Here is a 27,828-nt window from a genome sequence, read left to right on the forward strand (position 1 = left end):
CTATGTAAATTTGCTTACTGCCAACACATTGTAGAAAGGTTCAATTTAATGCACTTTAATGCCACATTGGATTATTTTCATAGATTTTAATGACAATGAATCAATTAAAAACAACACTATGCCACAAAGAGTTCCAATGACATACATTGAATTTAAATTCCATGCTCTCAGTTTTTTCAAGATTTCCAGAAGAACCTGTCATAATAGATGTATGGATTTTATGTAATACTGAAAAGATTCTCTTAATTTTAAAAGAACTAGAACTAGATGTGTATAATTCTTCAAACATGTTAATGGTTGTACGTTATGAGTTTTAGCAAGCTTAAAAAAGGAATGATAGAACTTGACTCATCTGAAATAAAGCTGAAACATGATTAATCCTTTTGCAGAACATATTTAACAATATGAATTTTCATAAATAATAAAACATTTAATTCTATTTAACTCAGTTCTTTGTATTACATACATCTGCCTTAGTAAGAAAATGATTAATGTCAATGTCAACCACATAGATAATACTTTCAAATTTCAATTAATTTTGTAAATATTTCTAAGCATTTGTGATAAAAACAAACCCTGCTGCTTTAACTCTGATGAACATGTCTATGCACAGAGAAAATAATAATAATATGGGAAGCAGATACGCCCTAAGAATCTATTCCAGAAGCTCTAATAGAAGAAAAAACTACTTAACTTTACGTCTAAGAAGTTAAGTAACCTTTCTCAACCCTGGAAGCTCCAATAGAGCCATCACCTTCTCTATGCTGGCATTTGCAATTACTGAAATAGCCTCTATCTTTCTCCTAGGTAGCACACCATAGCAGATTTAATCACACAAACTGCAATTGCTCTAGATTTTGTTCATCAGACCAGCTTAAGCTTTGCAGGGAGCTATCCAGGGTGCTATCTGATTTTCTTGAGTTTGCTTTACTTATTTTTGGTTTTTAATGATGATTTTACACCTTTTCAAGCATATTATTAGGACAGTTTTCGACAAAATGTCAAAAGTATGATAAATAGGAAGAACATGTACTAAATTAAAAGTAGAGAAACTGGACAAACAGAAAAATGTATCAAAGACAAAAACTATCAACGCATAACGCATCAACAAAACAGACTGCAGAAATAAGTGAAAATACTTGTGGCTTTTAAGTTATCAGAATGAACAAAAGGAATGCCCTTTTCAAGACAGAGTTCCATGTGCAGGGTTTCATCTCTTGTACATAGTCCCAGCTATACAGAAATTAGAAGACCAGGACAAATTGTTTTCAATGAAGTAGGGAAAAAGAGCAAGAGCAAAAGCAATTCATAAAAGTTCATTATAGGTTCAAGTACCCCAATTCCAATTCCGAAATTTGCTAAACAGGCCTGAGGACTGTGTGCAGCCCTCACAAGCTCCGTTTTTGTTGGCAGAGGGTTTCAAGGAGGCCGTTGCCGCTGAAAATTGAGCTTGGGAGCCTGTTTTCACTGGCAGAGCACTCAGGCCACCACAGTGATGTCGAGCTGGCCATGCCCACCCTGGCCACACCCACCCACCCCGAGGTCAAACACAACCCTTAAGTGGCCCTCAATGAAATTGAGTTTGACATCCCTGGTCTAAAGGGTGGTTCACCACAAGCAGTGTGAAATGTCTTGCTATATGCAGGAGGATTCCTGAATAAAACAACCCCAAATATCTTATTCTGAAGGAACTTTTCTTTTCTGGGTAATTATAAAGTGGCATGCCAATTACAGGAGCTGAAAACCAACACAAATAGAAGGCAATATTTGATTTAGTTACAGTACTTACAAGAGTAGTAAGAATGTTTTCAAGAAGTACAATATAAAGACAACGGGAAAAATACCATGCATCAATACTAGTATAAATGTAAAAAAATGCCATGAGATTATATCAATGTTAGTTTCAACTACAGAAAGAATTCAACATCATTTCAAACTCATTTTAACATCAAACCTAACTTTTGCATTTTTTATTTTTATCTGATTTTACTTTTGTAGTTGCTTTAGATTCATTTTGATGGGGGGAAAAGCAGGAACATGTTATTAATTTAAAATTTAAATGCTGAACTTTTTTATTTTTTGTACATTTTGAAGCCATGTGTGCACATTAAAGGAAATAATTTTATTTTACTTTCTCTCATTTTTCTACAGTTCCTGAATGACCTCGTAATAAATAAATGAATGTGTGTGTATATGCATATGTGTATAACACATATACTTTTTTCTACAAAGTTACTAAAGAGGTATAAGCTACTCATCTGTAATTAAATCAGTTCATTTCCACTCATAAATATAAGTCAGACTATTTAACATTAAATTTTCCATTTCATTAAGGGAAAAAAACATTTTTTAAGAATCTATTTTCTTTAGAATTAAGAATGATTCTACTATTATAAGAACCTGACCATGTTGTATTGAACTTAAAGACTTACCTGTGGTTTCTTCATAATCTCGATGTAGAACATATGATTCCTCATTGGATAAATAATAATTAAAACATCACCAAAATCTGTTGGTATAATGCCCCTGCGATAATTTCTGGTGTGTTCAGACCAGATAACATGAACTTCATCATTTCCCAAGTGACGAAGCTGTAACAGCAAATGGATTTGCTATTAATCAGAATGATAGAAGGGTTTGAGAAACTAGGCTATAGGAATGAAATTACAATGCCAAGTGTATCTGCTTCATCAGAGAAAATTGTATAAAAATTATTTTCTGCACGTTAAATAACTTTCTTTTTTCAAATATTATGAAACCTCACATGGATTACTATTTTGTGATAAATGAGTAATAATATATAAATGACTGGAACATCAAGAAGATGGGAGAAGCTAATAAGAGATAATTCACAATAGATGTGCTTTGTAATCTTAACAAAAGGCACAGAGAAAGCAAATAGGAAAAATACAATTTGTTAGTTCAATATTGCCAAATAGTATACAAGATAATTTCTTTCTTATAAGTTTTTCTATGCATATAAAAAATTTAATGCTTATTAGTATGCAAGTATGCAAAGTTAGTACAGATAGTCCTCGACTTAGAACCACAATTGGGACTGGAATGTCAGTCATTCAGCAAAGTGGTTATTAATCACCCCATGACTGCTGCACTCAATGACTGCAATCTTGGCACTCCTGGTTACTGTCATCAAATGATCTCCTGGGTCATTAAGGGGACCTAGCGAAAGAACTGCATGTTCAGTTCAGCTCTCCTGTGTGCATGGAAAGGAACTGCTCTAATGAACTGCAGGAATGGTATTGGGATCTTTGGGATCTGACCTCTGTTTCTGCAGTCTTACAGAGGAGTTAACATCCCACCCCCCACCTCGTGTGTGGAAGAGAACGGCTCTGGCAGGCTGCAGGAATGGAGTTCTTTCCTGCAAGTTTGTTTCTGCAGCCCTTTGAAGGATTTCATGAATGGAGAATTCCATTGAAGGCCTGAAAAACAGAGGTCAGTTCTCTGAGATCTGAGTTCCATTTCTGTAGTCTATCAGAGGAGGTCCGCTCCCCTTCGCAGGCAATCCCTTTCATTCTTGAAAGCTGCCTACCAGGACGGAAGCTTAAGTTTCATGGCAGGTGGCAGCAGCTTGCAACCTTCCCTGTTGTTTTCCCCATTAACTTTCTGGGGAAGTTGGAAGAGAAGATTGAAAAAGGTGATCACATGGGCACTTAGAAACTGGTTGTGAGAAAAGATTGTCAAGCATCCAAATCATGATCATATGATCACTCTATGATAGCTGAAAGTGCATTATGGGTCGACAAGCACCCTTTCCAAGGCCATTGTAACTTCAAATAGTTGTTAAACTGCCTGTCATAAGTCAAGGATTACCTGTATTAAAAATGGCCTAAGCTGTTAATGTTTAAGAAAGCAACAAATGCTTATACTGGAAATAAATGAATTTAAAATACTATTTGTTTATAATAATTTACAGATTATATATAAACATGTTCTATGTGTGCATTAAAATACCAAGGGTTTAAAAAGCAAGTCTCAGTTTTTGATAACAAATATTGAGTTCTAAAATGCAGACATTAAAATTAGAAACGGGATCCATATTTTAAATGATCCCAAATAGAAGAACATCTTCAAAGAACAAAAGTTAGTAAAGAGTCTAACTTAAATTTTGCTATCAGCCCTATCCAGAACTATTACATTTCTTCAATATATTTGCATAATAATATATCCTGTAGTTTTTGAACATTTGCTATTTTTTCAAGTCTTTTAACAAGAATTGCATGTTTGGGCATCCAAGTCTATGTGTCATTCGGCAACTACTGCTTAATAAATAGTGATAAAGGATCTCTAGCTATTCTCCTTGTCTGCCAGGCTTGCACACTAATGCTGACTGTGGTCATGGTATAGACACCTAATAGTCTGACCTCTTTTCCCTACTAATTGTATTATGGAGCCAGCTGGCCTCAGAAAGGAGTTGTCTGCATGATTGAAGAACTTCTGCTAGGGTTAGGCATGGGTGCTACTTTTACTGAGTAATAGCCCATTCTGACATCCCCATTGTCTGCCTGACAGAGTACCCATCCTAAAATCGAAGTTTTATTTGTAAATTAACCAAGAAACTTCCTGCCAGAACAGTGCTGCCTGGAGACTGATAATGTGTGCCTTTCATTCCCTTTCACTCTTACTGTATTCACTGCCAATTTGTTTTCTGCTGCCAGCCAGCCTTAGGCTATAAAAAGCCTTGTAAGACATAAGTGCAATTATAGTCCTGGAGTCAAATGAATTGAACAAATCCAATAGCGCAGCTCTGTCTCCACTTTGCAAACCCCTACAGCAGTTAGATTAGCTGCTAAAAATCTAATCTAGCTATAACTAATGAATTTCTTGAGTAAAGAGCAAAAGTTCACTGGGGGTGGTGGTAGCCGTGTTTCTCAGCTGAGTGGTTTTCTGTCACTAATTGATTTTTTAAATAAAAAAGCTACATATAATTTTGACAAGGAGCTGTTAGTTAGCTATGGTGCATGCATCTCTACTATGGTTACAAAATGATTGGATTGAAAACGAAAATGAAATACTGTACATAATGACAAATCCTTAAGACCAAAAAATACCATCAAATGGTTATTTCACAAATCTGTCAGCAATTGCAATTAGGGTACTTTACTGTTTTTCCACCAGACTATGAAGAAAATAGAAAACTGAGTTGCCCTGCTGGCTGGAATTAAAGAAACATGTCTTTAATTATTTTATTCTAAACCAACTAGTAATATTCCTCAATAGTTGTCAAATTTACAGTACTTACTTTAGATGTTATGTGCAGGTGCAACTATTTTATGTACAAAAAAGACTCTCTTATCATTAAATATTTCTATGACATCTGTCTTATTCTGTGGGTCAAAAAAATATACTGCCTGCCACAGAATTGTCATATTTACAGGCAGTTTTTCTGGGCAGCAGGTGGTATGACCTTCTGTCATGTTATTGAGTTTGTCAGCTAAGCAAGTTATTCAGCTTTCTCCTTCCAATGCTTGGAAATTGGCAAATTAAAAGGAAGGGGGAATGATAATAGCAGGAATACACGTATCATCTAAATAGCTGAAGAGGCAAAATATATTGTTAAATAGAGAAGCAATCTTAAAATCTGTTAACTTTTTAAATCTCTAACAAGAGATTTAAATATACAAATTTATATAATACATAATCTAGAATATAAATATTAAAAATGTCTGCCTCTATATATAGACTTAAAAGATGTTATGGAAGAGAATCAAGTTCTACTACACAAGATCAAGACTGATTTCAAACTGGATTTAAAAATGATAAGGCTACAAGAATGACACACAAAAAAAATGTTACATTGGACATGCAAAACAAACCAGGTGATGTCTTAATAATTAAAAGCGATATGCAAATAGCAAAGCAAGTAAGTGATTGTAATTGTAATCTTTAATAAAATTACTTCACAAAACCCCCAAACACAATAAACAATCATGCTTCTAACAGGAGGCAACAGGCACTTCTGAAAAGATAATACTATATTATTTGATATTTAGGTTTATATTTTACCTTTTTGGTCAGTGAGTCATCTGAGTCAGATGGCATTCGTGTAGATACATGAAAAATTACTTCTACAGTTGAAGTAGCATAATATGGGGCTGTTTGTCCTGTGCTACCGTTACGTTGAAGGCCACCCATAAACCCACAGTGAATTGAAAGATCAACCTTAATCAAGCAAAAAATAAAGATGTTAGCCTTAATCTGTAATTCTAAACAAAGATAAAGGAAATATGGAACACTTTTACTAAACAAACTTAAAATTAATGTTTCGTTTTGGTTATTTTAGCTGACTTGTAAGTCAGTCTAATTGAAGTCCACTTTGATGACATATATCTCAGTCTTCATAAATTGGTATAAAACTAGACCTTGCAATAAAATACACAAACCTTAAAGTAACACTAAAGCAAAACACATAGTACTAGGCACATAAATCAGTTTGTTTTATAATTATTCCTATACAGAACACTTCAGATTAGATATCAAATATACTACAGATATCAGATATCATACATGTTATATTATAATATATAATATACCATTCAGATGTATTAGAAAAGTAAATGATTTCAGTGACAACTAAATAATGAGGTCTGGAATCAGTGACTACCAGTGCATTAACTAATGGGTTGTAGAATATCTAGGAGGGTGCATAAAGTTATCCTTATAAACATTTTATGGTAGATTTTCTGAATGAGGGTAACTAAGTGCTCAGAACTAAAATTCTTGCAGTAGCCATTGGTACTATATTATTTAGTAACATGATGAACATTATGTTGGGGTTTATAGATACTCTGAGTAAAGAAAAATTATAGGATTAGCTTTCTTGGCTTCTTTGCTAAGTATTAACCTAAGTGATAGTACATGTCTGTTGAGAAAATGTGAGAGTTGCACTCAGGCTCAGTAACAAAAGAAATGCTGGATTAAATGGATTGGACTAGACCAGTTAATCTAAAATGTGGAGAAATTAATATCACCAGCTCAAATATTCCATTACCACCATTAATATTATTATTTGAAACAAGATATTTGGGCAATATTTACCTCCCAACCCAATCCAGCAATAAAATCTTCATATGCTTGGCTTCCTTGTGGATTGGACAATATTGAACATTTATCTTCTTGTCCTTCAGCAATGTAAACTACTGCAATCTTGTGAGTTTCACGGCTGCAAAAGCAAACAAAAAACATTGTGTTACCTTTATATATTTCTATTCTGAAGAGTTACATGAAGTGTAAAATAGATTTCAACAAAAATAATGAAGAATGTGTAATTAAAAATATACAAACTATAATTTTGTTGACAACTGAAGAAAATATATACCCCCCAGGTTTAGTTATTGGCACTTTACATTTTTCTTAAAAATAAACAATTTTTAAAAATGTAAACATTTCTCCCTGCATGGATTGTATTTTCTTTTACTCATTAAACTGACCCTCTGGAGCTCACATGCCTTTTTTCTTTTACTATCTGTTTTCCTTTTTTGAATTTGACATATATGTAAGCTATGAAATATAATGTTACAAATATTCCTACAACTACTGAATTCTACTTCATTTGGCATTATTTTAATCTTGGCTAGGAATGTAAACCAAAGATCGTGCAAACCATCCACTAAAAAAATCACAAATTTGTTTCCCAACATTCTGAAATAAAGCAATACAATGATTCAAATATATGTTTACTGAGTATTGATTATATAAACTCAATTTATAACCACATCAATTTTGCCCTTTTTATTTTATCATATGACCACGATTTACAATATTTTTTGCTGGAAACTGTCCTTTACTTCCAGTTTACAGCAAAAAAACCTGAACAATGGAAGTTTTTTTGCACTGGGTTGCAGACAATTGGTTCACTTAATGACTGTGATGTTCACTTAATGACCTCTGCAAAGAATGCCATTAAGTAAAGGGATTCACTTAGTGACCACTTCAGAAAAGGTCATAAAATCAGACACAGCAACATGCTCACTTGCTTAACGACTGGCGTGATTTATGGCCATAATTCCAGGCTCAATTACAGTCATAAATCAAGGACTACTTGTAGGCAAAACCAATCCAAAACTGTCCAAGGATCAAATTTGTGTGGATAAATAAATTTTATTTATGTATGTTCAAGACTAACATGGTTTTGTATGGAATTTGTTCATAACAACGGATTTATATTTTGTAATTATAAAGAAAGAGTAAGATATGTATTTTTAGAAAACATTAAAAAATGTTGCAGCTGATACTTTAAGCATATTCATGAATTGTAAGTAATTAGAATGTTTAACTTACCATTGTCTGGAGTCTAAATTTTTCAGCTCTCTCAATAACTTAGAATTTTTCTTCAAAATATTAAAACTTTTTCTAAAATAAATAAAATTATGGTAGAATATCTCATAATACATAACTGGTATATTTTGTAACTAACCAACTAGTGTATTTTGTTAATTTAGCTACTCTGAAGTCCTCCTATCTGACTGCTTTTGGCTCCCAATAATCCCTCCCTCCAAACCTATTAACTTGTGTTTAATGGTCTAATACCAGGATCTAGAAACCATTTAGTATAATGTACCTAAGTAAGTGGGATAAAACAATCTTCTATAACTATTTACGCAGTTTAGTCAGAATGGAAATAATTAGTTACTTGATTTTTCTATAAGCATGTTATCTAGTACATAAATTTTCTATTTTCAAACTATATTTTCTATCTTACCTATAACATTTCAGTTAGGGAAATTCATTAAAATTGAAATATTTCCTGACAAAATAGTTTGTGTATGTATTTATGGATGCACACATGCACACACACAAACTTATCTGAAAGCAAAAATGTGCAAATTTCAATTAGGTGATATCTGGAAAAATAATACAAATAATTAAGAAAATTGTGACAGTTAAAGAATAACATACATCTTATGGTATAAATTCTTAGATCAGAGGTTCTTAGGTTGTTACTGTTGCTTTGCTGAAGGCTAAAGTGGCAGTGCCTATGCCTCTGAAACTTGAGAGTGAAAACCTAGGATCTACTTTTAAAGATTTATTATGGCAATGATGACCTAGTTCAAATGTGACAATTTAACTTTTGGGGTACTCTGGTTCTTATAGGAGCTAGACATCAGAATAAACATTTTTCAATAAATACCTTTTTATACTGTATTGGAGTAGGGAAATCCTTACCATTGAAAAATAAATAGGGAAATAATTATTTCCTATCCACCCCGATGTATTACTCATAAATACTGAATGCTGAAGCCAAATGACAACTATAGTTCATATCAGAATTTTAATTAGTAAATAGCAACTTAAGCATGGCCCATTAATTTGCCTATAATAAAAATTTAATCCATTTAGGTTGAACAAACTAACTATGCCAAACTAAACTCAGGAGAGGCACTGAGATTATTTTTAGAAGGCCCTATTATCACCCTTTAACCAGATGAATAAAAGTAGCAATCTCACTTGAATTACACTAATTATTGCAATTTATTTTCCCACTTTTGTGATCTTTGTTCAGATCTGTCCTTTATTAAGGAGGCCAAGAAAATATTAAATTGGAGGAGAGGAATGACTTTACTGTTAATTTTTATTCTTGAATTACCCAGGAGGCATTTTCCACCTTGTGATAGCATTCCTTTTTGTGTTTAAAGACTCCAATCTTTAAAACCTCCTCAGAGGGAGGAGCTAGCTGGCTCCCAAAGGAGACTGAGAGAACAAGATTGGCCCTCAGCCTCAAGAACATGTTTTTTTAATCTGTAATTTACTTCAGTGAAATGAAGAATCTCAGGATGCATACAGTTAAAATATGAAATTCACTGTCAGAAGTTGTGGTAATGGTAGCCAAATAGGTTTGTAGGGGTCAAACTATCAATGCCTATTAATATTTGATATTTGTTTACTATCTTCTAGTAGGCAGAAAGCTTTAGATACTGGCTGTTGAGAAGCAATCTAGAATAGAATAGAGCTGGGACCTTGGAAGTCTTCTAGTACAGCCCCCTGCTCAAGCAGGAAACCCTATACCACTTCAGACAAGTGGCTGTCCAGTCTCTTCTTAAAAACCTCCAGTGATGAAGCGCCTACGATTTCTGAAGGCAAGCTGTTCCACTGATTAATTATTCTCACTGTTAGGCAGTTTCTCCTTAATTCCAGGTTGCTTCCCTCCTTGATTAGTTTCCATCCATTGTTGCTTGTCCTGCCCTCTGGTACTTTCAATAATTATTTGATCCCCTCTTCTTTGTGGCAGCCCTCCAAATATTGGAATACTGCTATCATGTTTTCTTTTCTCTAGACTAGCCAAACCCAAATTCTGCAACAGTTCTTCATGTTTTAGTTTCCAGGCCTTTAAACATCTTAATTGCTCTTAGTTACTCTTCTCTGAACTTTTTTCAAAGTCTCAAAATCCTTTTTGTAGTGTGGTGACCAAAATTGGTTGCAATATTCTAGGTGTGGCCTTACTAAGATTTTATAAAGTGGTACTAATATTTCACATTATTTTGATTCTATGCCCATTTATACAACCCAGGATTGTATTAGCTTTTTTTGGCTGCCACAGTACACTGCTGGCTCATATTCAAGTATTCCAAGGTCCCTCTCACAATTACTGTTTTTGAGCCAGGTCTCACCTAATCTGTATTTATACCTTTGGTTTTTCCTGTCTAAATGTAAAACTTTGCTTTTTTTCACATTAAAATTCATATTGTTGGATAGGGTCCATTGTTCAACTCTGTCAAGATCTTTTTGGCTCTTGAGTTTGTCTTCTGGGGCATTGGCTATGCCTGCCACCGTAGTGTTATCTGCAAATTTGATGAGTTCTTCTAATCCCTTATCTAAGTCATTTATGAAGATATTGAAGAATACTGGGCCTAAAACGGAACCTTGCGGTACCCTACTGTTTACTTCTCTTCATGTAGTCCTTTTCCAATCCTCAAGGACTTCCCCGAGATGCTCTGGGATTTTGAAAGATATGGTACAATTATTCTGAGGTAGTATCTATTTAGATTGTCTAAAAATAGGTACAAAAACTGGCCCCTCAGCCCCTCCAGTTGAATTCAGTCATTTTACTTGTCCCAAAGATTTTGCTTTTAGTCATTCCGGTTCTTAACTGTTGTACAGAACCCTTCTTTTAAGACAGGCCTGCCTGCAAGTTCCAGGAGGAGATATCATTCCAAGGTGGAAAACTCAGGAAAATAAACAGGTGACCAGGGACCCAAAGAAAGAAAAAGGAAACAGCAGTAGCAATGAATAATAAAAAAGTAATGGTACAGAGAGCTCTGAAAAACTCCACAAATTTAGCAGTTGATACTAGCTGATGAATTATTTTGAGTTGAATTGCGAAAGGGAAATAGATTTTTCCTTTTCTTTTACAGAGAGTAGAAGATCTAACTGGAATTCTGGAAAGGCACCAACTATATTTTCTCCCTTTCCTCAATAAAGAGCTCCCTATACCCTGTTCTGCAAGTGATGGAAGAGCAGTCCTAGTACTTCTTTCATAATAGATACTGAGTGCCTGACCATTTAGAGGCAGCTTTTAAAAATAATAAACAATTCCCTCCCCCTCACTGTACAAACTAAGTTGGAAGAGGAGGTTAATTTGGTTCTTCCCTAAATTAAAAAAAAGGCTTAGCTTTCCTCCTCCTTTCTTCAGAAATAAGTATCACCTGAAGATCCAACCTTACCTAAGATAACTGTTTACTAAGGAAGAATAGAGAAACCTTTAGGAAACTTGTGACTAAACATTGGGCTATCTTAAAAGAGAGAGAAAGAGAGTGAGAATGTAAACAAGGGTAGAATGATCTCCTTTTCCTTGAATGCTAATTAAGAAGTTGGACCTTAACTTAGTAAAAATTGCTCTCTCCCATTGGGTAAGGAAAAGTAAATAGTTTTTTAGTCCATCACTACTGGGAAAGGCACTAATGTTCCTCCCCACCCTCTCAAAATCCTTAGAATACTGTGAATGCTTACCTTTTTTCCCACGAATTCATTCCTAAGCCATTCAGCAAAAGCCTACATAAATGAAATGGTGACTGTAGCAGAGCAGATCTTGGCATCTTCTGATTTTCGCTTTTTGTATTATGATTCAGATGGTATCCATGAGCATATTCATTTTCTATGCAACTTTGCTGCATTATTGCTTCAATGATATCATTAGCTTGGGCATGACTCATGACAGACGGGGATGGGGATGGCTCATTTAATTTTATTTGTGGATGTAAAAGACACTCAGGACTACTACTCCCGATCTTTTCTAGCAGCTTATCAAGAGCATCTTCTCCATCATCTATCTGAATAAAATCTGTTGGAGACTCAAAGTTCTGCTTATTTTTTCCCATAACCACAGAGAATTTTCTGTTCATCTGATCTACTGAACAAACAGCTAACGGTCCATACATCAAATGTCCATCCCATGAATATTTTCCAGAGATATCCCTAACAATTACTCTTACGTCTGAGAAAGATTCTTCCAATTCATCATCCATCCCCCTTTTTGAAGGAATCTGGAGGTAAGAAATGACAGCATTGCCATTAAATTCAAAGATCTGTAAATTGGGGCTTCGAAAGACTTCAGGTGAGAGTTCAGAAGATTCCATACAAGAATTATTGTGATTTTCACTAATAAGACTATGTAGAACAGCAGGTCCTTCAGTCAGAGGATAATGGCCCAAATTGTTAACTAGATGTGCCATAATCATTCGTGCTGTCAGTGGAATTAACTCCAAGCTCCTCCGCTTCATTTCTGAAAATAGTTAATCATAACAATGATTATAATTAAAAAAAATAAAACAGCCGACAAACACACACATATACACATGCCTTTCTCAATTTTGAAACTTAGGATAAGATATATTCTCAATTTTTATAAGTTTCTAAAATGAGAAAGGTACAAGATGTACAGATGTCCAAATGCATCAAAAAGCACCACAACTGCTTTTAAAATAAAAAAACCTGTTTGTGAACCATTTGCTCTGTAATAATTTCTAGACCTTCCCTTTAACATCAAAAGTAAAATAGCACAGAGGCTAATAGCTTCACCTAGTAAGAGTTTATTAATTCAGAGAAAAATGTTATTCTATCAACTATTAATCTCTCCCTGCTGCTTTTTTAACTGCAAGCTCTCTACAATGATTTAAGATTAATAAGCAAACTATTAAGATATCAATTATCAATTGCTTACTTTAAAAGTTGAGTAGGAAAAAATCCTTGCACCAATTTCAACTGCATTTGTAGGAAGGGAAAGTTAACAGATTTGACTATTTTAAAAAAGAGATACATTGACACAAAGGAAGACTAAAAAGAAATGAACTTTATGAAGTGGCAAAATCTTAATATATATTTTATATTAATAAGGAAAAATATATATGAACTGTACGGTGAATTGTCAAAGTAATGGCATCTTTTATACATGATAATTGAGTTTATCTATTAAAATACTGGATGTATTTTATTTGTAGAACAATAATAACCAAATTATTTCTGTTATTTGTTTCAGATAACAGTTTCATTTATGAAATCTGGTTACAAAGAAAAAAAATCTTCAAATTTACAGTGATATGATAAGCCTGTTGTTTCCAATTTTTTATTTTTATGCAGATATTATCATCTTTAAAAAATATTTGAAAACCACTGCATAAGCTAGAAATTAGTTAGCAGTGCAGCAGTTATGTATTGGATGATACACATGTCTTCCCAGTATGTACAAATTCTCCAATTTAAATAAAAGTGAAGCACACACACACACTTATTACTTAAGTCTCACAAGATTGACAAACCTCATGGTGCTCTCATCTTAAGCCTTAATTATTTATTCATACATTTTCTATTACACCTTCTTCTCTGGAAGCTCAAGATAGTATGCATGGTAATCTCCTCCCCCCTCAGATTATCCCCAATTAGACTGGGCTGAGAGTGAGTGATTTGGCAAAGGTCACTTAATGAGCTCCACAGTGAGATAGGGATTTAACCTTGATCTAAACCAATACACCACACTGGCCTTCTGGAGATACGGGACAAAGAATAGCACAATTTAGTGAGGTTTGATGATTCTATAATATTTTGATTATTTTAAGCACAACTTTGATACCATACTAAGAACCACCTGCAGTTTTCTAGTAGGGTACAAATGTCCCTGGAGGAGAGACTAAATGTAACCATGAAATATTATTCTTGAGGTTTTTTCTGGGTAATTATAAACCATGAACCTCAGCACAAACAACTAAAATTACTGGGTCCTAGATTATTATTGAAAAAGCCCTCTATAAAACTTCGTTGCCAAATATAATGAAACAATGATTAGGTTTCCCGTGCTTGCATACGTCAGCACAGGATTTTATCTAAGTATGAAAACTATTCCAAAAGTAGTATTTATTGAAAGGGAAACTCCCCCCTTGTCTTGTTGTAGCTCTTTGAGAAAGTATTGCATGATGGTCCCCAAGAAAGATTTGAAATGTGGACACAAAATTATAGTGACAGAAGAAAAAGAAGTCAGGTGGAAGCAATTTGCATTAGTACATACTCCAACATGCTTCCTCCAAATTAAAGATTTATCATATCTTAAACATAATGCTTACAGTTATTAGGGCTCAGTTCTTGTAAAATATATATTTTTCTTTTCCAGAAAGTTTTCAATGAAAAGTAAAAGATGCTGTTCCCTTTCAAATTATTTGTTACCTTCAGCAACAGTGAGCAAATTATTCAGGTCTGCAGAAGACTGAACCAGAATCACTTCAGAATTCCTAACATTTCCTAGGGGCATAAAGGGATCATATATCTCACTGGAGAGGTCGGCAAGACTTAAAAGATAATGGCTTTGCTGGGTATACAGGTTTGAACCATAAACACAACAGTTCAGGATCTGCAATAAAACAAAAAACATATATAAAATGAAATACCACAAAGTTATTCAAGAGAAAGCACATTAGGAATGTTAAATCACTCTAACTTGAGCTTCTAATTGTTATGAACACTACTAAATTAAACCTGAAACTGCTTGAGTAATTCCTAAAACAATATCTATTAAAATGGAAGATATAGATATAAGGAAATAGCCATAATCTCAAATGGGGTCCCGAAATGATACTGAAAACTTGTTCTTTTTCACATTTGAAATACATCACGAATATAGAAAATAAATGGGACAATGATACATTTGAAAATGTATTTAATACAAGAGCAATAAAAAAGAATTAATAATGTCCATAGCACATGTGTTAAAGACAAAACTGGTGTTAACAGTATGGGCAGGATCTCAGAGAGCTGTACACAAAGTCTGGCGTAGTTCATCAATCAAAATTATGGCTTTTTTGTAATTTTGTTTCGATTCAGTATGCTGCTATTCATATACATAGGTATTAGGAAGTGAAGTATTAGGTAGGACCATTCATGCTTACCCTATAAATATAATCCAGCAGTGGAATATTAGAAGAATACTGATTTTCAAAACTGGAAGTAAATACAGGCTCCAACAGTGTCTTCACTGGCAATGTCATGCACCAATCCAATAAACAAAGTAGCAATGAGACTATAAACTAAAACAGAAAAATGTCCAAATATTAGTTATACTTAGAAAGTTGGAAAACCTGATTAAACAAAATATAATTTACCAGAAAATATATGATATGCAATCAAAAGAATATGACCTGAACAAATACCACCCATTCATCAGCAGTGAAGTTATTACCGGTAATCTATTTGAACTCTAAAACTGAAATTTGCTCTCTTCCCTCAAAAAAGGAATTATCAATTATACAAACCAAATTGCCCAATTTAAACATTAGCTCTTCGTGTTAACTATGCAATATTGAGACAAAATGAAGGCATCTAATCATTACACACCTTTTTATCACTTTCCACAGAAGAGTATTCTGCACTTGGTAACAGAAATGCAATAGTGGCAACAAGGACCTGTGACAAAGCAATTTTAAAATAAATTTAAAGAAATGTTTAGTTTCCCAATCAGTCAAAGCATAGGGCAGCTCAAAAATATCAGTGAAATATGAATTATTATTGTGCAATTATTTACCCTTTACCTTTTTTCTTCAACTCTATTGCCTAAAATGATTACCAAAGTTTCTAAAAGGAAAAAGAAAATTTTGTAGTATTGTGATTTTCTTTTCCTTCAGAGATTTGCAGTCAGCTAAATCTCTTGAATTTGCAAAGATGAATTTCAGCAATCAGCAGCTTAATGCCTAGAACATCCTGCAGCAGCTTTTTATCAATGTTGCAGAAGCTGCTGATATGTTTATAATGAATAATGATTGTGTGAATGGATATATGAGTAGCTAAAATAGAAAAGGCAGTCCCAAAGATAGCAGACTATCTCATCCCTGGCTAATGAAATGAGTAAAGATTCCCCTGACACTTAATTTCTGATGCCTTGATATACTTGGAATGTTTGCAAATGATGGACTTACATAGATTTTGTCCAACATTTTCCTGTTAAATGAAAGCAGGCAAAGATTTATACAATCTGAAGAGAAGCCAGAATAAGAAATAAGTCCCCAACTTTCTAAATTCAGGTATTCTGATCTAAATAAATCTATGTCCAATATATCAGCACTGGTCCTTAGAATGAACTAAATTCATTGTACTCCAGAAGGAGGGAGGCAAAGTTTGGTATGATAAAAAACCAAATTAACTTTTGGCAGAAAGGAAGGATTTGGATGCAATTTCATTGTCATAAAAATGCAACCCTCAGGCAAAAATACAACTTTAAAAATCTGTAAGTAGATGCAACTGCCATTAAAATGAGAATGAACTGTTTCTACAAATGACTAAAGGCTACAAAGAGCTAGCACCATTAAAATCTAGCTGAAGTTCCAAGTAGAGAACTAATTAATGTAATAATCCTTTACAATGTTTTAAATATTAAGATATGAAAGGAAGCTAAAAATCTCCATTGCAACTCCTGAAATAGGTATATTTAAAAATGGAACCAGCAAAATATTGGTTCCTGCACCATATTTTGTGGGTTATTAGAAAGAGAATAAACCCTAATTAGCTTATATGTTTTGTAGTAAATTGCAGCCAGATGGCTTTGGCAGCAGAGGGAGAGAGGACTCAAATACACCACTACAGAATTACTAGTGCTATATTTGTTGAGAGGGACATAGAATATGAAGTGGCTTGTGTTTTCTAAAAACATTTTATAATTATTTTAAACAGCTATTGAAGTGCACAGCATCTCCATTAGCACAGGAGGATTAAAATGTGTCTGCTCCAAATAAGACATTACATTTCACTTAAAAAGCAAGCATTATAAACAAATACCAATTTCCATATATAACTATTTTGGAAATGAAACATACTTCAATAATTTTTTGAGGTAGAGAAATGTTGTATTTCTGTAGTTTTTCCCAGTAAGATGTCAATAACTGAAAGATATCACAGGCTGCTTGTGCAATCTGCTTGTTAGAAAACTGCAAAAATGAAAAACAAATTAATAAGAAATAAAGGACCAACACCATTACAAGTGGATTGTTGTATTTCTAAAAATTTCTTTCTCACTATCATTACATAAATTAACTAATAAATAAAGTAACACCGTGTTTCCCCGAAAATAAGACCGGGTCTTATTTTCTTTTAACCCCTGAAAAAACAACTAGGGCTTCTTTTTGGGAGGGTCTTATTTGCCCCCCATGTACCAGTATGAGGCGGGGGGCCCCTTGCACCAGTTTCCTGAAGGGTTGCAGCAGGCCCTCCGACCATCCACGAAACAGCTGTTTCACGGGTGCTGCTCAGGCCACTGCCTCCAGCAAGCGCGGCCACATTTGCAGCCACAAAAGCAGCAGGAGGCCAAGCCCCTTGCGCCCTCCTTACCTAATGGTGTTATGGTTGCAGCAGGCCATCCCACCGTCCACAAAGCAGCTGCTTCGTGGGTGCTGCTCAGGCCACCACCTCCAGCAAGCGTGGTTGCTTTTGCAGCCATAAAAGCGGCAAACCAAGCAACGTGCCCAATGCATCACTTGGCCTTCTCGTTGCTTGCCATATAGACAAAGTGAGGCGGCGAGGCTGGAGGAGGGGGGAAAGGGGGGGAGGAACATGCTCCACTCGCCCTTACTTAATGCTCGCACCTGCCATCCACATGGAACAGCCTTGCGGCAGCAGCTCCCACAAGCCTAGCCACAGGACCCATTCTGTTAATGGCAGCTGCAAAAAGAGTGGTAGGCCCAGCAATGCACCTAGTGCCCTCCTTACCTAACAGTGTGATGGTTGCAGCAGGCCATCCCAGCGTCCATGAAGCAGCTGCTTTGCGGATGCCGCTCAGGTCGCCGACTCCAGCAAGCGTGGCCACTTCTGCAGCTGCAAAAGTAGCAGGAAGCCAAGCAATGTGCCCAACGCGTTTCTTGGCCTCCTCGTTGCTTGCCGTGCAGACAACAGAAGGTGAGGAGAGGCCTGAGGGGGGAAAATGGAAGGGGAAACTTGCCCCATATGCCCTTACCTATGTCATATTTGACAGTTATAACCTGGGGTCTTGTGATCCCCTTTTGAGACCTCCTGACAGGCAAAGTCAATGGGGAAATCCAGATTGATTTAACATCCGTGTTGTAGTTTAACAACTGCAGTGATTCCCTTGACAACTGGCAGGAAAGGTTGTAAAATGAGGCAAAACTCATTTTTTGCCTTATTGCAAAAACTGCCAAATCCCAACCACCACCACACCCAGGGCAAGCATAATTGAAAATCCTAAACCCACAAACAGGGAAACCACAATGCTCATGTATGGTACAACAATAAATAAATAAATAAATAAATAAATAAATAAATAAATAAATAAATAAATAAATAAATAAATAAATAAATAAATAAATAAATAAATAAATAAAACCATTGGTCCCAATCGTTGATGTCTAGTAATAGAGATCTCCTTAAAAGAGTATCTCTTGTCCATGTAGCCTGCTTGTATTGCATTGGCAACACAGGTGTCACTGATTTTGTCCCATGCTTTCTTGACCCAAGTCAGAGGCTCTGGAAGGTTAGGCTTTATGAAGTTTCCACGCTGGTTTCTCACCATTCTATTCTCAATGTACTTATTGATTTCGATGTGCAGATGGTCCTTGAATGGCTTGTTAATTGCAATGTCCACTGTCTGGAGGTATGCTGTCATTCCTGCAGGAATCATTATTTGGTCAATTCTTCTCTGTGCAAGAAACTTTTTCATGTCTTTGGGACGGTGAGTGCTGGCTGAATCCCAGACTACCATACTTCTTTGGCCACCTTGCACAACAAGTGGCAGCATTAACTCAACCCACTTCCTTATAGCTCCTTGTGTGCACCAGGCCTTTTCAGTTTCAGGAACATAAATCCCTGAAACACATTCAATCTTTTCTTTCTTGCCCTTGGTGACGATTAGAGGTGGGGCTTTGCTTCCATTCAGGTGAATTGTCAAAATGCAGGTAACACGTACACTTTCATATCCAGTAGAGAGAATGTAAATTGATGTGGCACCCCTCTGATCAATTGTTGTTTGAGCTCCTTGGCCCATAAATACTGCAGTTTCATCCCTGGCAATCATGTTGGAGAGCTGGTATTTGGAAAAGCCAATACCATCAACGAAGGACTTGAATGCAAGTGCACGTATGACAAGTTCAGCATCTTCCAGATTGAACAGCAAGGTGGACCTCCTCAGAGGCAGTTCATATTGCTGAAGGAAGCCATCCATCCAGTGTTGAGAGGCTTTGAATTCTTCCTAGGGAATTTGTAACTGTGGTGCCATTGCAAGGGCAAATGCTTGAATATCAGCCTTACGTACAACCAAAGCCTTTGCTCTCCTGTCAGCGATCCATTCAGAGATGCTGTCTTCAAGTTCAGGAAATAATGGTTACCGACCTGATCCACACCTGCACTTCTTAGCATTTCCCTCGTGCACCTGTTGATTGAGGTTACCGTACTCTGCTCTCCATTTTCAGACCAACATCTTCTCTTATCTGCAATAAACAAGCTATCAGATTCTTGCCCTGAGAATCCTCCACGATTCCTTTCTTGAATTCCACAGAGTAGCTCTTTCTTTTTGAACTCATCTTGTCTGGGGATCAAAATAAAAGTCATTTTAAATCATTAATTCCATTAATCCATTAATCCAAAACCCTGGGTGTGGTGGTGTTTGGGATTTGGCATTGTGGTTGCCCTGGGTTGTGTGTGTGTGTTGGGATTTGCAATTTTTGCAATGAGGTAAAAAATGAGATTTGCCTCATTTTACAACCTTTCTTGCCAGTTGTCAAGAGAATCACTGCAGTTGTTAAGCTACAACACGGATGTTAAATCAATCTGAATTTCCCCACTGACTTTGCAAGACAGGAGATCGCAAAAGGGGATCACAAGACTCCAGGTTATAACTGTCATAAATATGACATAGGTAAGGGCACATGGGACATGTTCCTCCCCTCTTATCTCCCCCCCTTTGGCCTCGCCTTCTCACCTTGTCTGCACAGCAAGGAACAAGGAGGCCAAGTGACACGCTTGGCCTCCTGCCACTTTTGCGGCTGCAAAAGTGGCCACGCTTGCTGGAGGCAGTGGCCTGAGCAGTACCCCTGAAGCAGCTGCTTCATGGACAGTAGGATGGCCTGCTGCGACTATCACACCATTAGGTAAGGAGGGTGCTTGGCCTATTACTTTTGCAGCTGCAAAAGCGGCCTGAGCAGCACCTGCAAAGCATCTCTTTCGTGGACAGTTGGATGGCCTGCTGCGACCATCACAGAGTTAGGTAAGAAGGGCGTGAAGCGCGTCGCTCGGCCTACCACTCTTTTTGCAGCCTCTATTAACAGAAGGGGTGCGGTGGCTAGGGTTGCGGCTGTTGCAAGACTGTTGTGTGGATGGCAGGTGCGACTGTTAGGTAAGGGCGTGTGGGGTGCATGGGGCATGTTCCTCCCCCCTTTCCCCCCCTCCAGCCTCGCCTCGTGTTGTCTGCATGGCAAGCAACCCGAAAAAATGGCAGGGACTAGCTGCGTAGGTGCTTAAATATGGCTTATTTTGGGGGTAGAGCTTATTTTAGCACATGCACTCAAAAGCATGATAGGGCTTAATTTTGGGGGAGGTCTTATTTTTGGAGAAATACAGCATTAAATTGGCCTCTGTCCATTATGTGACTTTATATCCAAGGGTAAATGATGCTACAATCTCAATCAACCGTGATTTAAGCCAGCAGGTGGCTTTTCCCATTTGACTCTGTAAACCTCTTAGAGTGCTGTAAAGCACTATGAAGCAGTATATAAGGGCTATTGCTAAGTGCTATTTTCCTTAGAATACCTTAAGATCCCTTAAGAAGGAATGGGGTTAACAATTCTCAAAACAGTTGTGTTCCTAACAAAATATTATGCTAAACCCATCTCAGTCACAAGAGGGTAAGAAAGTTTTTTGCTTTGTTTTTAAACATGAGAAATTGAAATTAGGTTATTATTTCAATAGAATTACGTAATTCTTTTTGCTATGGTGTAACTCAGCAAATTATACACACACACACACACACACACACACACACAGTGGGGCAAAAAAATATTTAGTCAGCCACCAATTGTGCAAGTTCTCCCACTTAAAAAGATGAGAGAGGCCTGTAATTGACATCATAGGTAGACCTCAACTATGAGAGACAAAATGAGAAAACAAACAATCACATTGTCTGATTTGGAAAGAATTTATTTGTAAATTATGGTGGAAAATAAGTATTTGGTCACCTACAAACAAGCAAGATTTCTGGCTCTCACAGACCTGTAACTTCTTCTTTAAGAGGCTCCTCTGTCCTCCACTCATTACCTGTATTAATGGCACCTGTTTGAACTTCTTATCAGTATAAAAGACACCTGTCCACAACCTCAAACAGTCACACTCCAAACTCCACTATGGTGAAGACCAAAGAGCTGTCGAAGGACACCAGAAATAAAATTGTAGATCTGCACCAGGCTGGGAAGACTGAATCTGCAATAGGCAAGCAGCTTGGTGTGAAGAAATCAACTGTGGGAGCAATAATTAGAAAATGGAAGACATACAAGACCACTGATAATCTCCCTCAATCTGGGGCTCCACGCAAGATCTCACCCCGTGGCGTCAAAATGATCACAAGAGCGGTGAGCAAAAATCCCAGAACCACACAGAGGGACTTAGTGAATGACCTGCAGAGAGCTGGGACCAACGTAACAAAGGCTACCATCAGTAACACACTACGCTGCCAGGGACTCAGATCCTGCAGTGCCAGATGTGTCCCCCTGCTTAAGCCAGTACATGTCTGGGCCCGTCTGAAGTTTGCTAGAGAGCATTTGGATGATCCAGAAGAGGATTGGGAGAATGTCATATGGTCAGATGAAACCAAAGTAGAACTGTTTGGTAGAAACACAACTCCTCGTGTTTGGAGGAGAGAGAATGCTGAGTTGCATCCAAAGAACACCATACCTACTGTGAAGCATGGGGGTGGCAACATCATGCTTTGGGGCTATTTCTCTGCAAAGGGACCAGGACGACTGATCCGTGTACAGGAAAGAATGAATGGGGCCACGTATCATAAGATTTTGAGTGCAAACCTCCTTCCATCAGCAAGGGCATTGAAGATGAAACATGGCTGGGTCTTTCAGCATGACAATGTCCCAAACACACTGCCCGGGCAACGAAGAAGTGACTTCGTAATAAGCATTTCAAGGTCCTGGAGTGGCCTAGCCAGTCTCTAGATCTCAACCCCATAGAAAACCTTTGGAGGGAGTTGAAATTCCGTGTTGCCCAGCGACAGCCCCAAAACATCACTGCTCTAGAGGAGATCTGCATGGAGGAATGGGCCAACATACCAGCAACAGTGTGTGCCAACCTTATGAAGACTTACAGAAAACGTTTGACCTCTGTCATTGCCAACAAATGATATATAACAAAGTATTGAGATGAACTTTTGATATTGACCAAATACTTATTTTCCACCATAATTTGCAAATAAATTCTTTCCAAATCAGACAATGTGATTGTCTGGATTTGTTTTCTCATTTTGTCTCTCATAATTGAGGTCTACCTATGATGTCAATTACAGGCCTCTCTCATCTTTTTAAGTGGGAGAACTTGCACAATTGGTGGCTGACTAAATACTTTTTTGCCCCACTGTATATATATTTATATATATATATATTATATATATAGTCATGGCCGTAAATGTTGGCACCCCTGAAATTTTTCCAGAAAATGAAGTATTTCTCACAGAAAAGTATTGCAGTAACACATGTTTTGCTATACACATGTTTATTCCCTTTGTGTGTATTGGAACAAAACCAAAAAAGGGAGGAAAAAAAGCAAATTGGACATAATGTCACACAAAACTCCAAAAATGGGCTGGACAAAATCATTGGCACCCTTTACTTAATATTTGGTTGCACATCCTTTGGAATAAATAACTGAAATCAGTTGCTTCCGATAACCATCAATAAGCTTCTTACACCTCTCACCCGGAATTTTGGACCACTCTTCCTTTGCAAACTGCTCCAGGTCTCTCTTATTGGAAGGGCGCCTCTTCCCAACAGCAATTTTAAGATCTCTCCACAGGTGTTCAATGGGATTGAGATCTGGACTCATTGCTGGCCACTTCAGAACTCTCCAGCGCTTTGTTGCCATCCATTTCTGGGTGCTTTTTGACATATATTTGGGGTCATTGTCCTGCTGGAAGACCCAAGATCTCCGACGCAAACCCAGCTTTCTGACCCTGGGCTCTATAGTGCGACCCAAAATCCGTTGGTAATCCTCAGATTTCATGATGCCTTGCACACATTCAAGGCATCCAGTGCCAGAGGCAGCAAAACAACCCCAAAACATCAGTGAACCTCCACTATATTTCACTGTAGGTACTGTGTTCTTTTCTTTGTAGGCCTCATTCCGTTTGCGGTAAACAGTAGAATGATGTGCTTTACCAAAAAGCTCTATCTTGGTCTCATCTGTCCACAAGACGTTTGCCCAGAAGGATTTTGGCTTACTCAAGTACATGTTGGCAAACTGTAGTCTTACTTTTTTATGTCTCTGTGTCAGCAATGGGGTCCTCCTGGGTCTCCTGCCATAGCGTTTCATTTCATTTAAATGTCAACGGATAGTTCGCACTGACACTGATGCTCCCTGAGCCTGCAGGACAGCTTGAATTGCTTTGGAACTTGTTTGGGGCTGCTTATCCACCATCCGGACTATTCTGCGTTGGCACCTTTCATCAATTTTTCTCTTCCGTCCACGCCCAGGGAGATTAGCTACAGTGCCATGGGTTGCAAACTTCTTGATAATGTTGCGTACTGTGAACAAAGGCAAATCTAGATCTCTGGAGATGGACTTGTAACCTTGAGATTGGTGATATTTTTCCACAATTTTGGTTCTCAAGTCCTCAGAGAGTTCTCTTCTCCTCTTTCTGTTGTCCATGCTTAGCGTGGCACACACAGACACACAATGCAAAGACTAAGTGAACTTCTCTCCTTTTTATCTGCTTTCAGGTATGAGTTTTATATTGCCCACACCTGTTACTTGCCCTAGGTGAGTTTAAAGGAGCATCACATGCTTGAAACAATCTTATTTATCCACAATTTTGAAAGGGTGCCAATGATTTTGTCCAGCCCATTTTTGGAATTTTGTGTGACATTATGTCCAATTTGCTTTTTTTCCTCCCTTTTTTGGTTTTGTTCCAATACACACAAAGGGAATAAACATGTGTATAGCAAAACATGTGTTACTGCAATACTTTTCTGTGAGAAATACTTCATTTTCTGGAAAAATTTCAGGGTTGCCACATTTATGGCCATGACTGTATATATAATATATTTAATACTATATATAAAATCCAGGTACATCATCCCAATGCAGTCCTTCATATGTTTTATGAACTCTACAAAAACTTGAATTATAACAGCTTTGTTTAGATATCAGAAGACTTGTTGCTCTAAAAGCTTATTCATGGTAAATACTTTGTAAATACAGAATTCACTGTCTCTAATAAATGACAAATGTTTCTGATATTTTCAAAAACATAATAATAGACCAAATAAATGAACCTTGTAAATAACTTAAAGAATTCTAAGTGAATACTCTCTCTTTGTGGTTAGCCCACACAGTTGAACACACTTAAAATCATTTGCTATGCTTGTACCTTTAGTGTCACACCAAAAACATTTATTGCATCTTTTACTTGAGGATGGTTGGTACAGTGCACAAGTTCTTCACATATCCAAAGCCCAAGACAGCAAAGGGCTAGATACCTTAAAAAAGAAAATTTACTTTGATAAGTCACGGAGTCATCTATATATTCTTATACTAGTAGGGTCTTTAAATTGAATTATAAATAATCACCATGCATAAGGTTCAGATTGTCTCTATTTTAGGGTAATATTTTTTAAATTTTAGTGCTAAATGCAAGCCCTAACATTTCTGCCATAAAAAGCAAAGTTTGGTGTTTTGCCAAAGTTGTATTCATTTTTTATATTTATAGTCTAGCTTTACGATGTGAAGGGTCTTATTCTACATGTAAGGACAATGAAGTTACAATTATTTTTTGCCCTCTTCTGTGAACCATTGGCTTTACTTTTTTTGTCTGTAATTTACTTTGAGCTGAAATAATTTTTATCTTGGACAGGAGACATGTCTTTCTTTCACCAATATACTGTATGTTCTTTAATTATATTTTGTGATATTTTTTTGTTTCATTCAGGATTTTACCTTGAAGCTTCGCTTGGTTCCTCTGTGGCATTCTTTAAAAGAACATTTATGAGGCAAAACTAGAAGAAAAATTACAAGAATAAAATGTTTCTTCGGACAGACGTATTATAAATTTTTGCTTATTTTTCAATAAAATTAAGTAGCAAAACGTAAAGATAAATAAGGTTAATAAACTCATTGGGCATTTTGTAAATCAACAAATGAAAAGTATTTGATATCAATTCTGAAAACTACTACTTAATAAATAATTACAAAATAGAAAATATTATTCTATTAAAACACATTAATATTTGTTTTTGTGGGGAGATAGCAACATTGACCCTCAAATAGCACATCTGACCGCACCGTAACTATCCTTTCTCTGCAAAGGTGTAAACTCTTCTGAAAGCTACTAACAGCTTAATTATTTAAAAGTATTTTTTCAAATTCAGGGATCCATAGGTGTTATCCATTAGAAATTCATTATGCCTGTTATAAATTTTTAAAAATACCATTTCCTTAAAGAATCAGGAAAAAGTAGAACTTCCAGGTGGATACTGGTGATGCTACCAAATAAATACATTGTGCAGCTCTTTTAAAGTTCTTCCACTTTTCTGAGCCAATGGATGAACTTAAAATTTTGAGATGATGATTTAAGTAATTTCACACAAGAGCTGCCATAGGAAAATAGTATACACCAGCAGGCAAACAAGGCATCAGTGTATACATCCATCATCTTATTTTCGAAGATAAAATTCAGCAGTACTATTGGCAATGAAGTTATTCTGGAAGCTGTACTTTGAATGCTATGCAAAACATTTAAAGGAAAACTTGTGGGAATATTATTGAAACATTTCTATGATATTATTAAACTTGTCTGTATCATGAAAAACTATCTCCACCAAAACAAAAAAGCTGTGTAGAGGTAAGTCATCATGTGGATGAGGCAGAGCAACTACCTGCTTTGGAAGTATTCTTTGAGCATATCTATACTCACACCCTAACTCTAACTTTAACCTGATTTAAGAAAATCTTGTTTGGACTGTGACATCATGGCAATAATGTGTAAGATATTTAGTCTGAACCATAGGCTTCCATATCCTTCCTAATGGCTGTTCCACTGTTGCTGTGCTCTCCCATCTTTCTGGTTCAGGAAAGCAATAGCTAATCGATTTCCTCTCTACGGACATGTCTTTCTACATACACACGTGTGTGTGTGTGTGTGTGTGTGTGTGTGCATGCATGTGAAAACAGAAAATGGGACTGTATATGTGCTGCTGAAGTGAGTGTAGACACACACATATATATATATACACTCCATCCATCCATCCATCCATCCATCCATCCATCCATCCATCCATCCTTTAAGGTCATTTAAATAGAGCATAATTACCATTCTAGGTAGCAGAGAATTCTATAGTTTACCTATATAATAGATTCACTTTATTTTAGTTATTAACCAGCCCAAAAGTATCCAAAACTAAATTGACAATGTCAGTAAAATTAAGAAAAGCATACATTGACAAAAAAAAAATAAAAAAAAAATGGCTAAAAGACAATATTAAATCAGAATATACTAAAGGACTTGCTTGGGCTATACATATACAACAAGAATAAATTAAAATTATCAAACTGGATAATATAAACTTGGAATAAAAGTAAAAAATAGAAACACTAAACAAATGCATATACAAACATATGAATATATGCAGATATAAATAGCAACAGCACTTGTATACCATTTTATAGTGCTTTACAGCCCTCTCTAAGCCATTTACAGAATCAGCATATTGCCTTCAACAATTTGGGTTTTCATTTCACCCACCTCGGAAGGATGGAAGGCTGAGTCAACCTTGAGCCTGGTGAGATTTGAACTACCAATTTGCAGTCAGTGAGCAGTCAGCAGAAGTAGCCTGCAGTTCTGCACTCTAACCACTGCTCCACCGCAGCTCTTATACATATACATATACATTCATAATTAAAACAATTAAATTATCCAAAAAGCACTTAAGAATTGCAAATTTTTCTTACAGATCCCTGTCAAACCTGACAGAAATATAGTATAATACCTGACATGGCAGGTATATCCCAAATCCACTGGTTAATGCTAAGCCTGAGGTTAATGTTAAGCCTTAATTATATATTATATTGAAAAATATTTTATTTTATTTGTCTTATAATTTCATTCAATTAGCTTCAGTGGATAAA

The 27,828-nt window shown here is 36.3% G+C and overlaps 1 protein-coding gene across 5 annotated transcripts in view; it reads right to left on the reverse strand.

Moving 5' to 3' along the window:
* Window positions 1–27,828, reverse strand: part of RALGAPA2 (Ral GTPase activating protein catalytic subunit alpha 2) — a 172,026-nt gene that overhangs the window by 57,792 nt on the left and 86,406 nt on the right. For all 5 annotated transcript variants that reach the window (XM_034411756.2, XM_087890205.1, XM_034411753.2 and 2 more), the window contains 11 exons: window positions 25,642–25,700; window positions 25,076–25,184; window positions 17,304–17,414; window positions 15,832–15,900; window positions 15,387–15,524; window positions 14,668–14,851; window positions 11,965–12,736; window positions 8,299–8,370; window positions 7,057–7,180; window positions 6,025–6,180; window positions 2,433–2,591 (listed from right to left, as the gene is read on the reverse strand). In XM_034411756.2, the coding sequence (XP_034267647.2) occupies window positions 2,433–2,591; window positions 6,025–6,180; window positions 7,057–7,180; window positions 8,299–8,370; window positions 11,965–12,736; window positions 14,668–14,851; window positions 15,387–15,524; window positions 15,832–15,900; window positions 17,304–17,414; window positions 25,076–25,184; window positions 25,642–25,700 (1,953 nt within the window). The remainder of the gene's footprint in view (window positions 1–2,432; window positions 2,592–6,024; window positions 6,181–7,056; window positions 7,181–8,298; window positions 8,371–11,964; window positions 12,737–14,667; window positions 14,852–15,386; window positions 15,525–15,831; window positions 15,901–17,303; window positions 17,415–25,075; window positions 25,185–25,641; window positions 25,701–27,828) is intronic.

Source organism: Pantherophis guttatus, chromosome 3 (genome assembly GCF_059756535.1).
Source record: "Pantherophis guttatus breed Tessera chromosome 3, ASM5975653v1, whole genome shotgun sequence".
NCBI classification, from domain to species: domain Eukaryota; kingdom Metazoa; phylum Chordata; class Lepidosauria; order Squamata; family Colubridae; genus Pantherophis; species Pantherophis guttatus.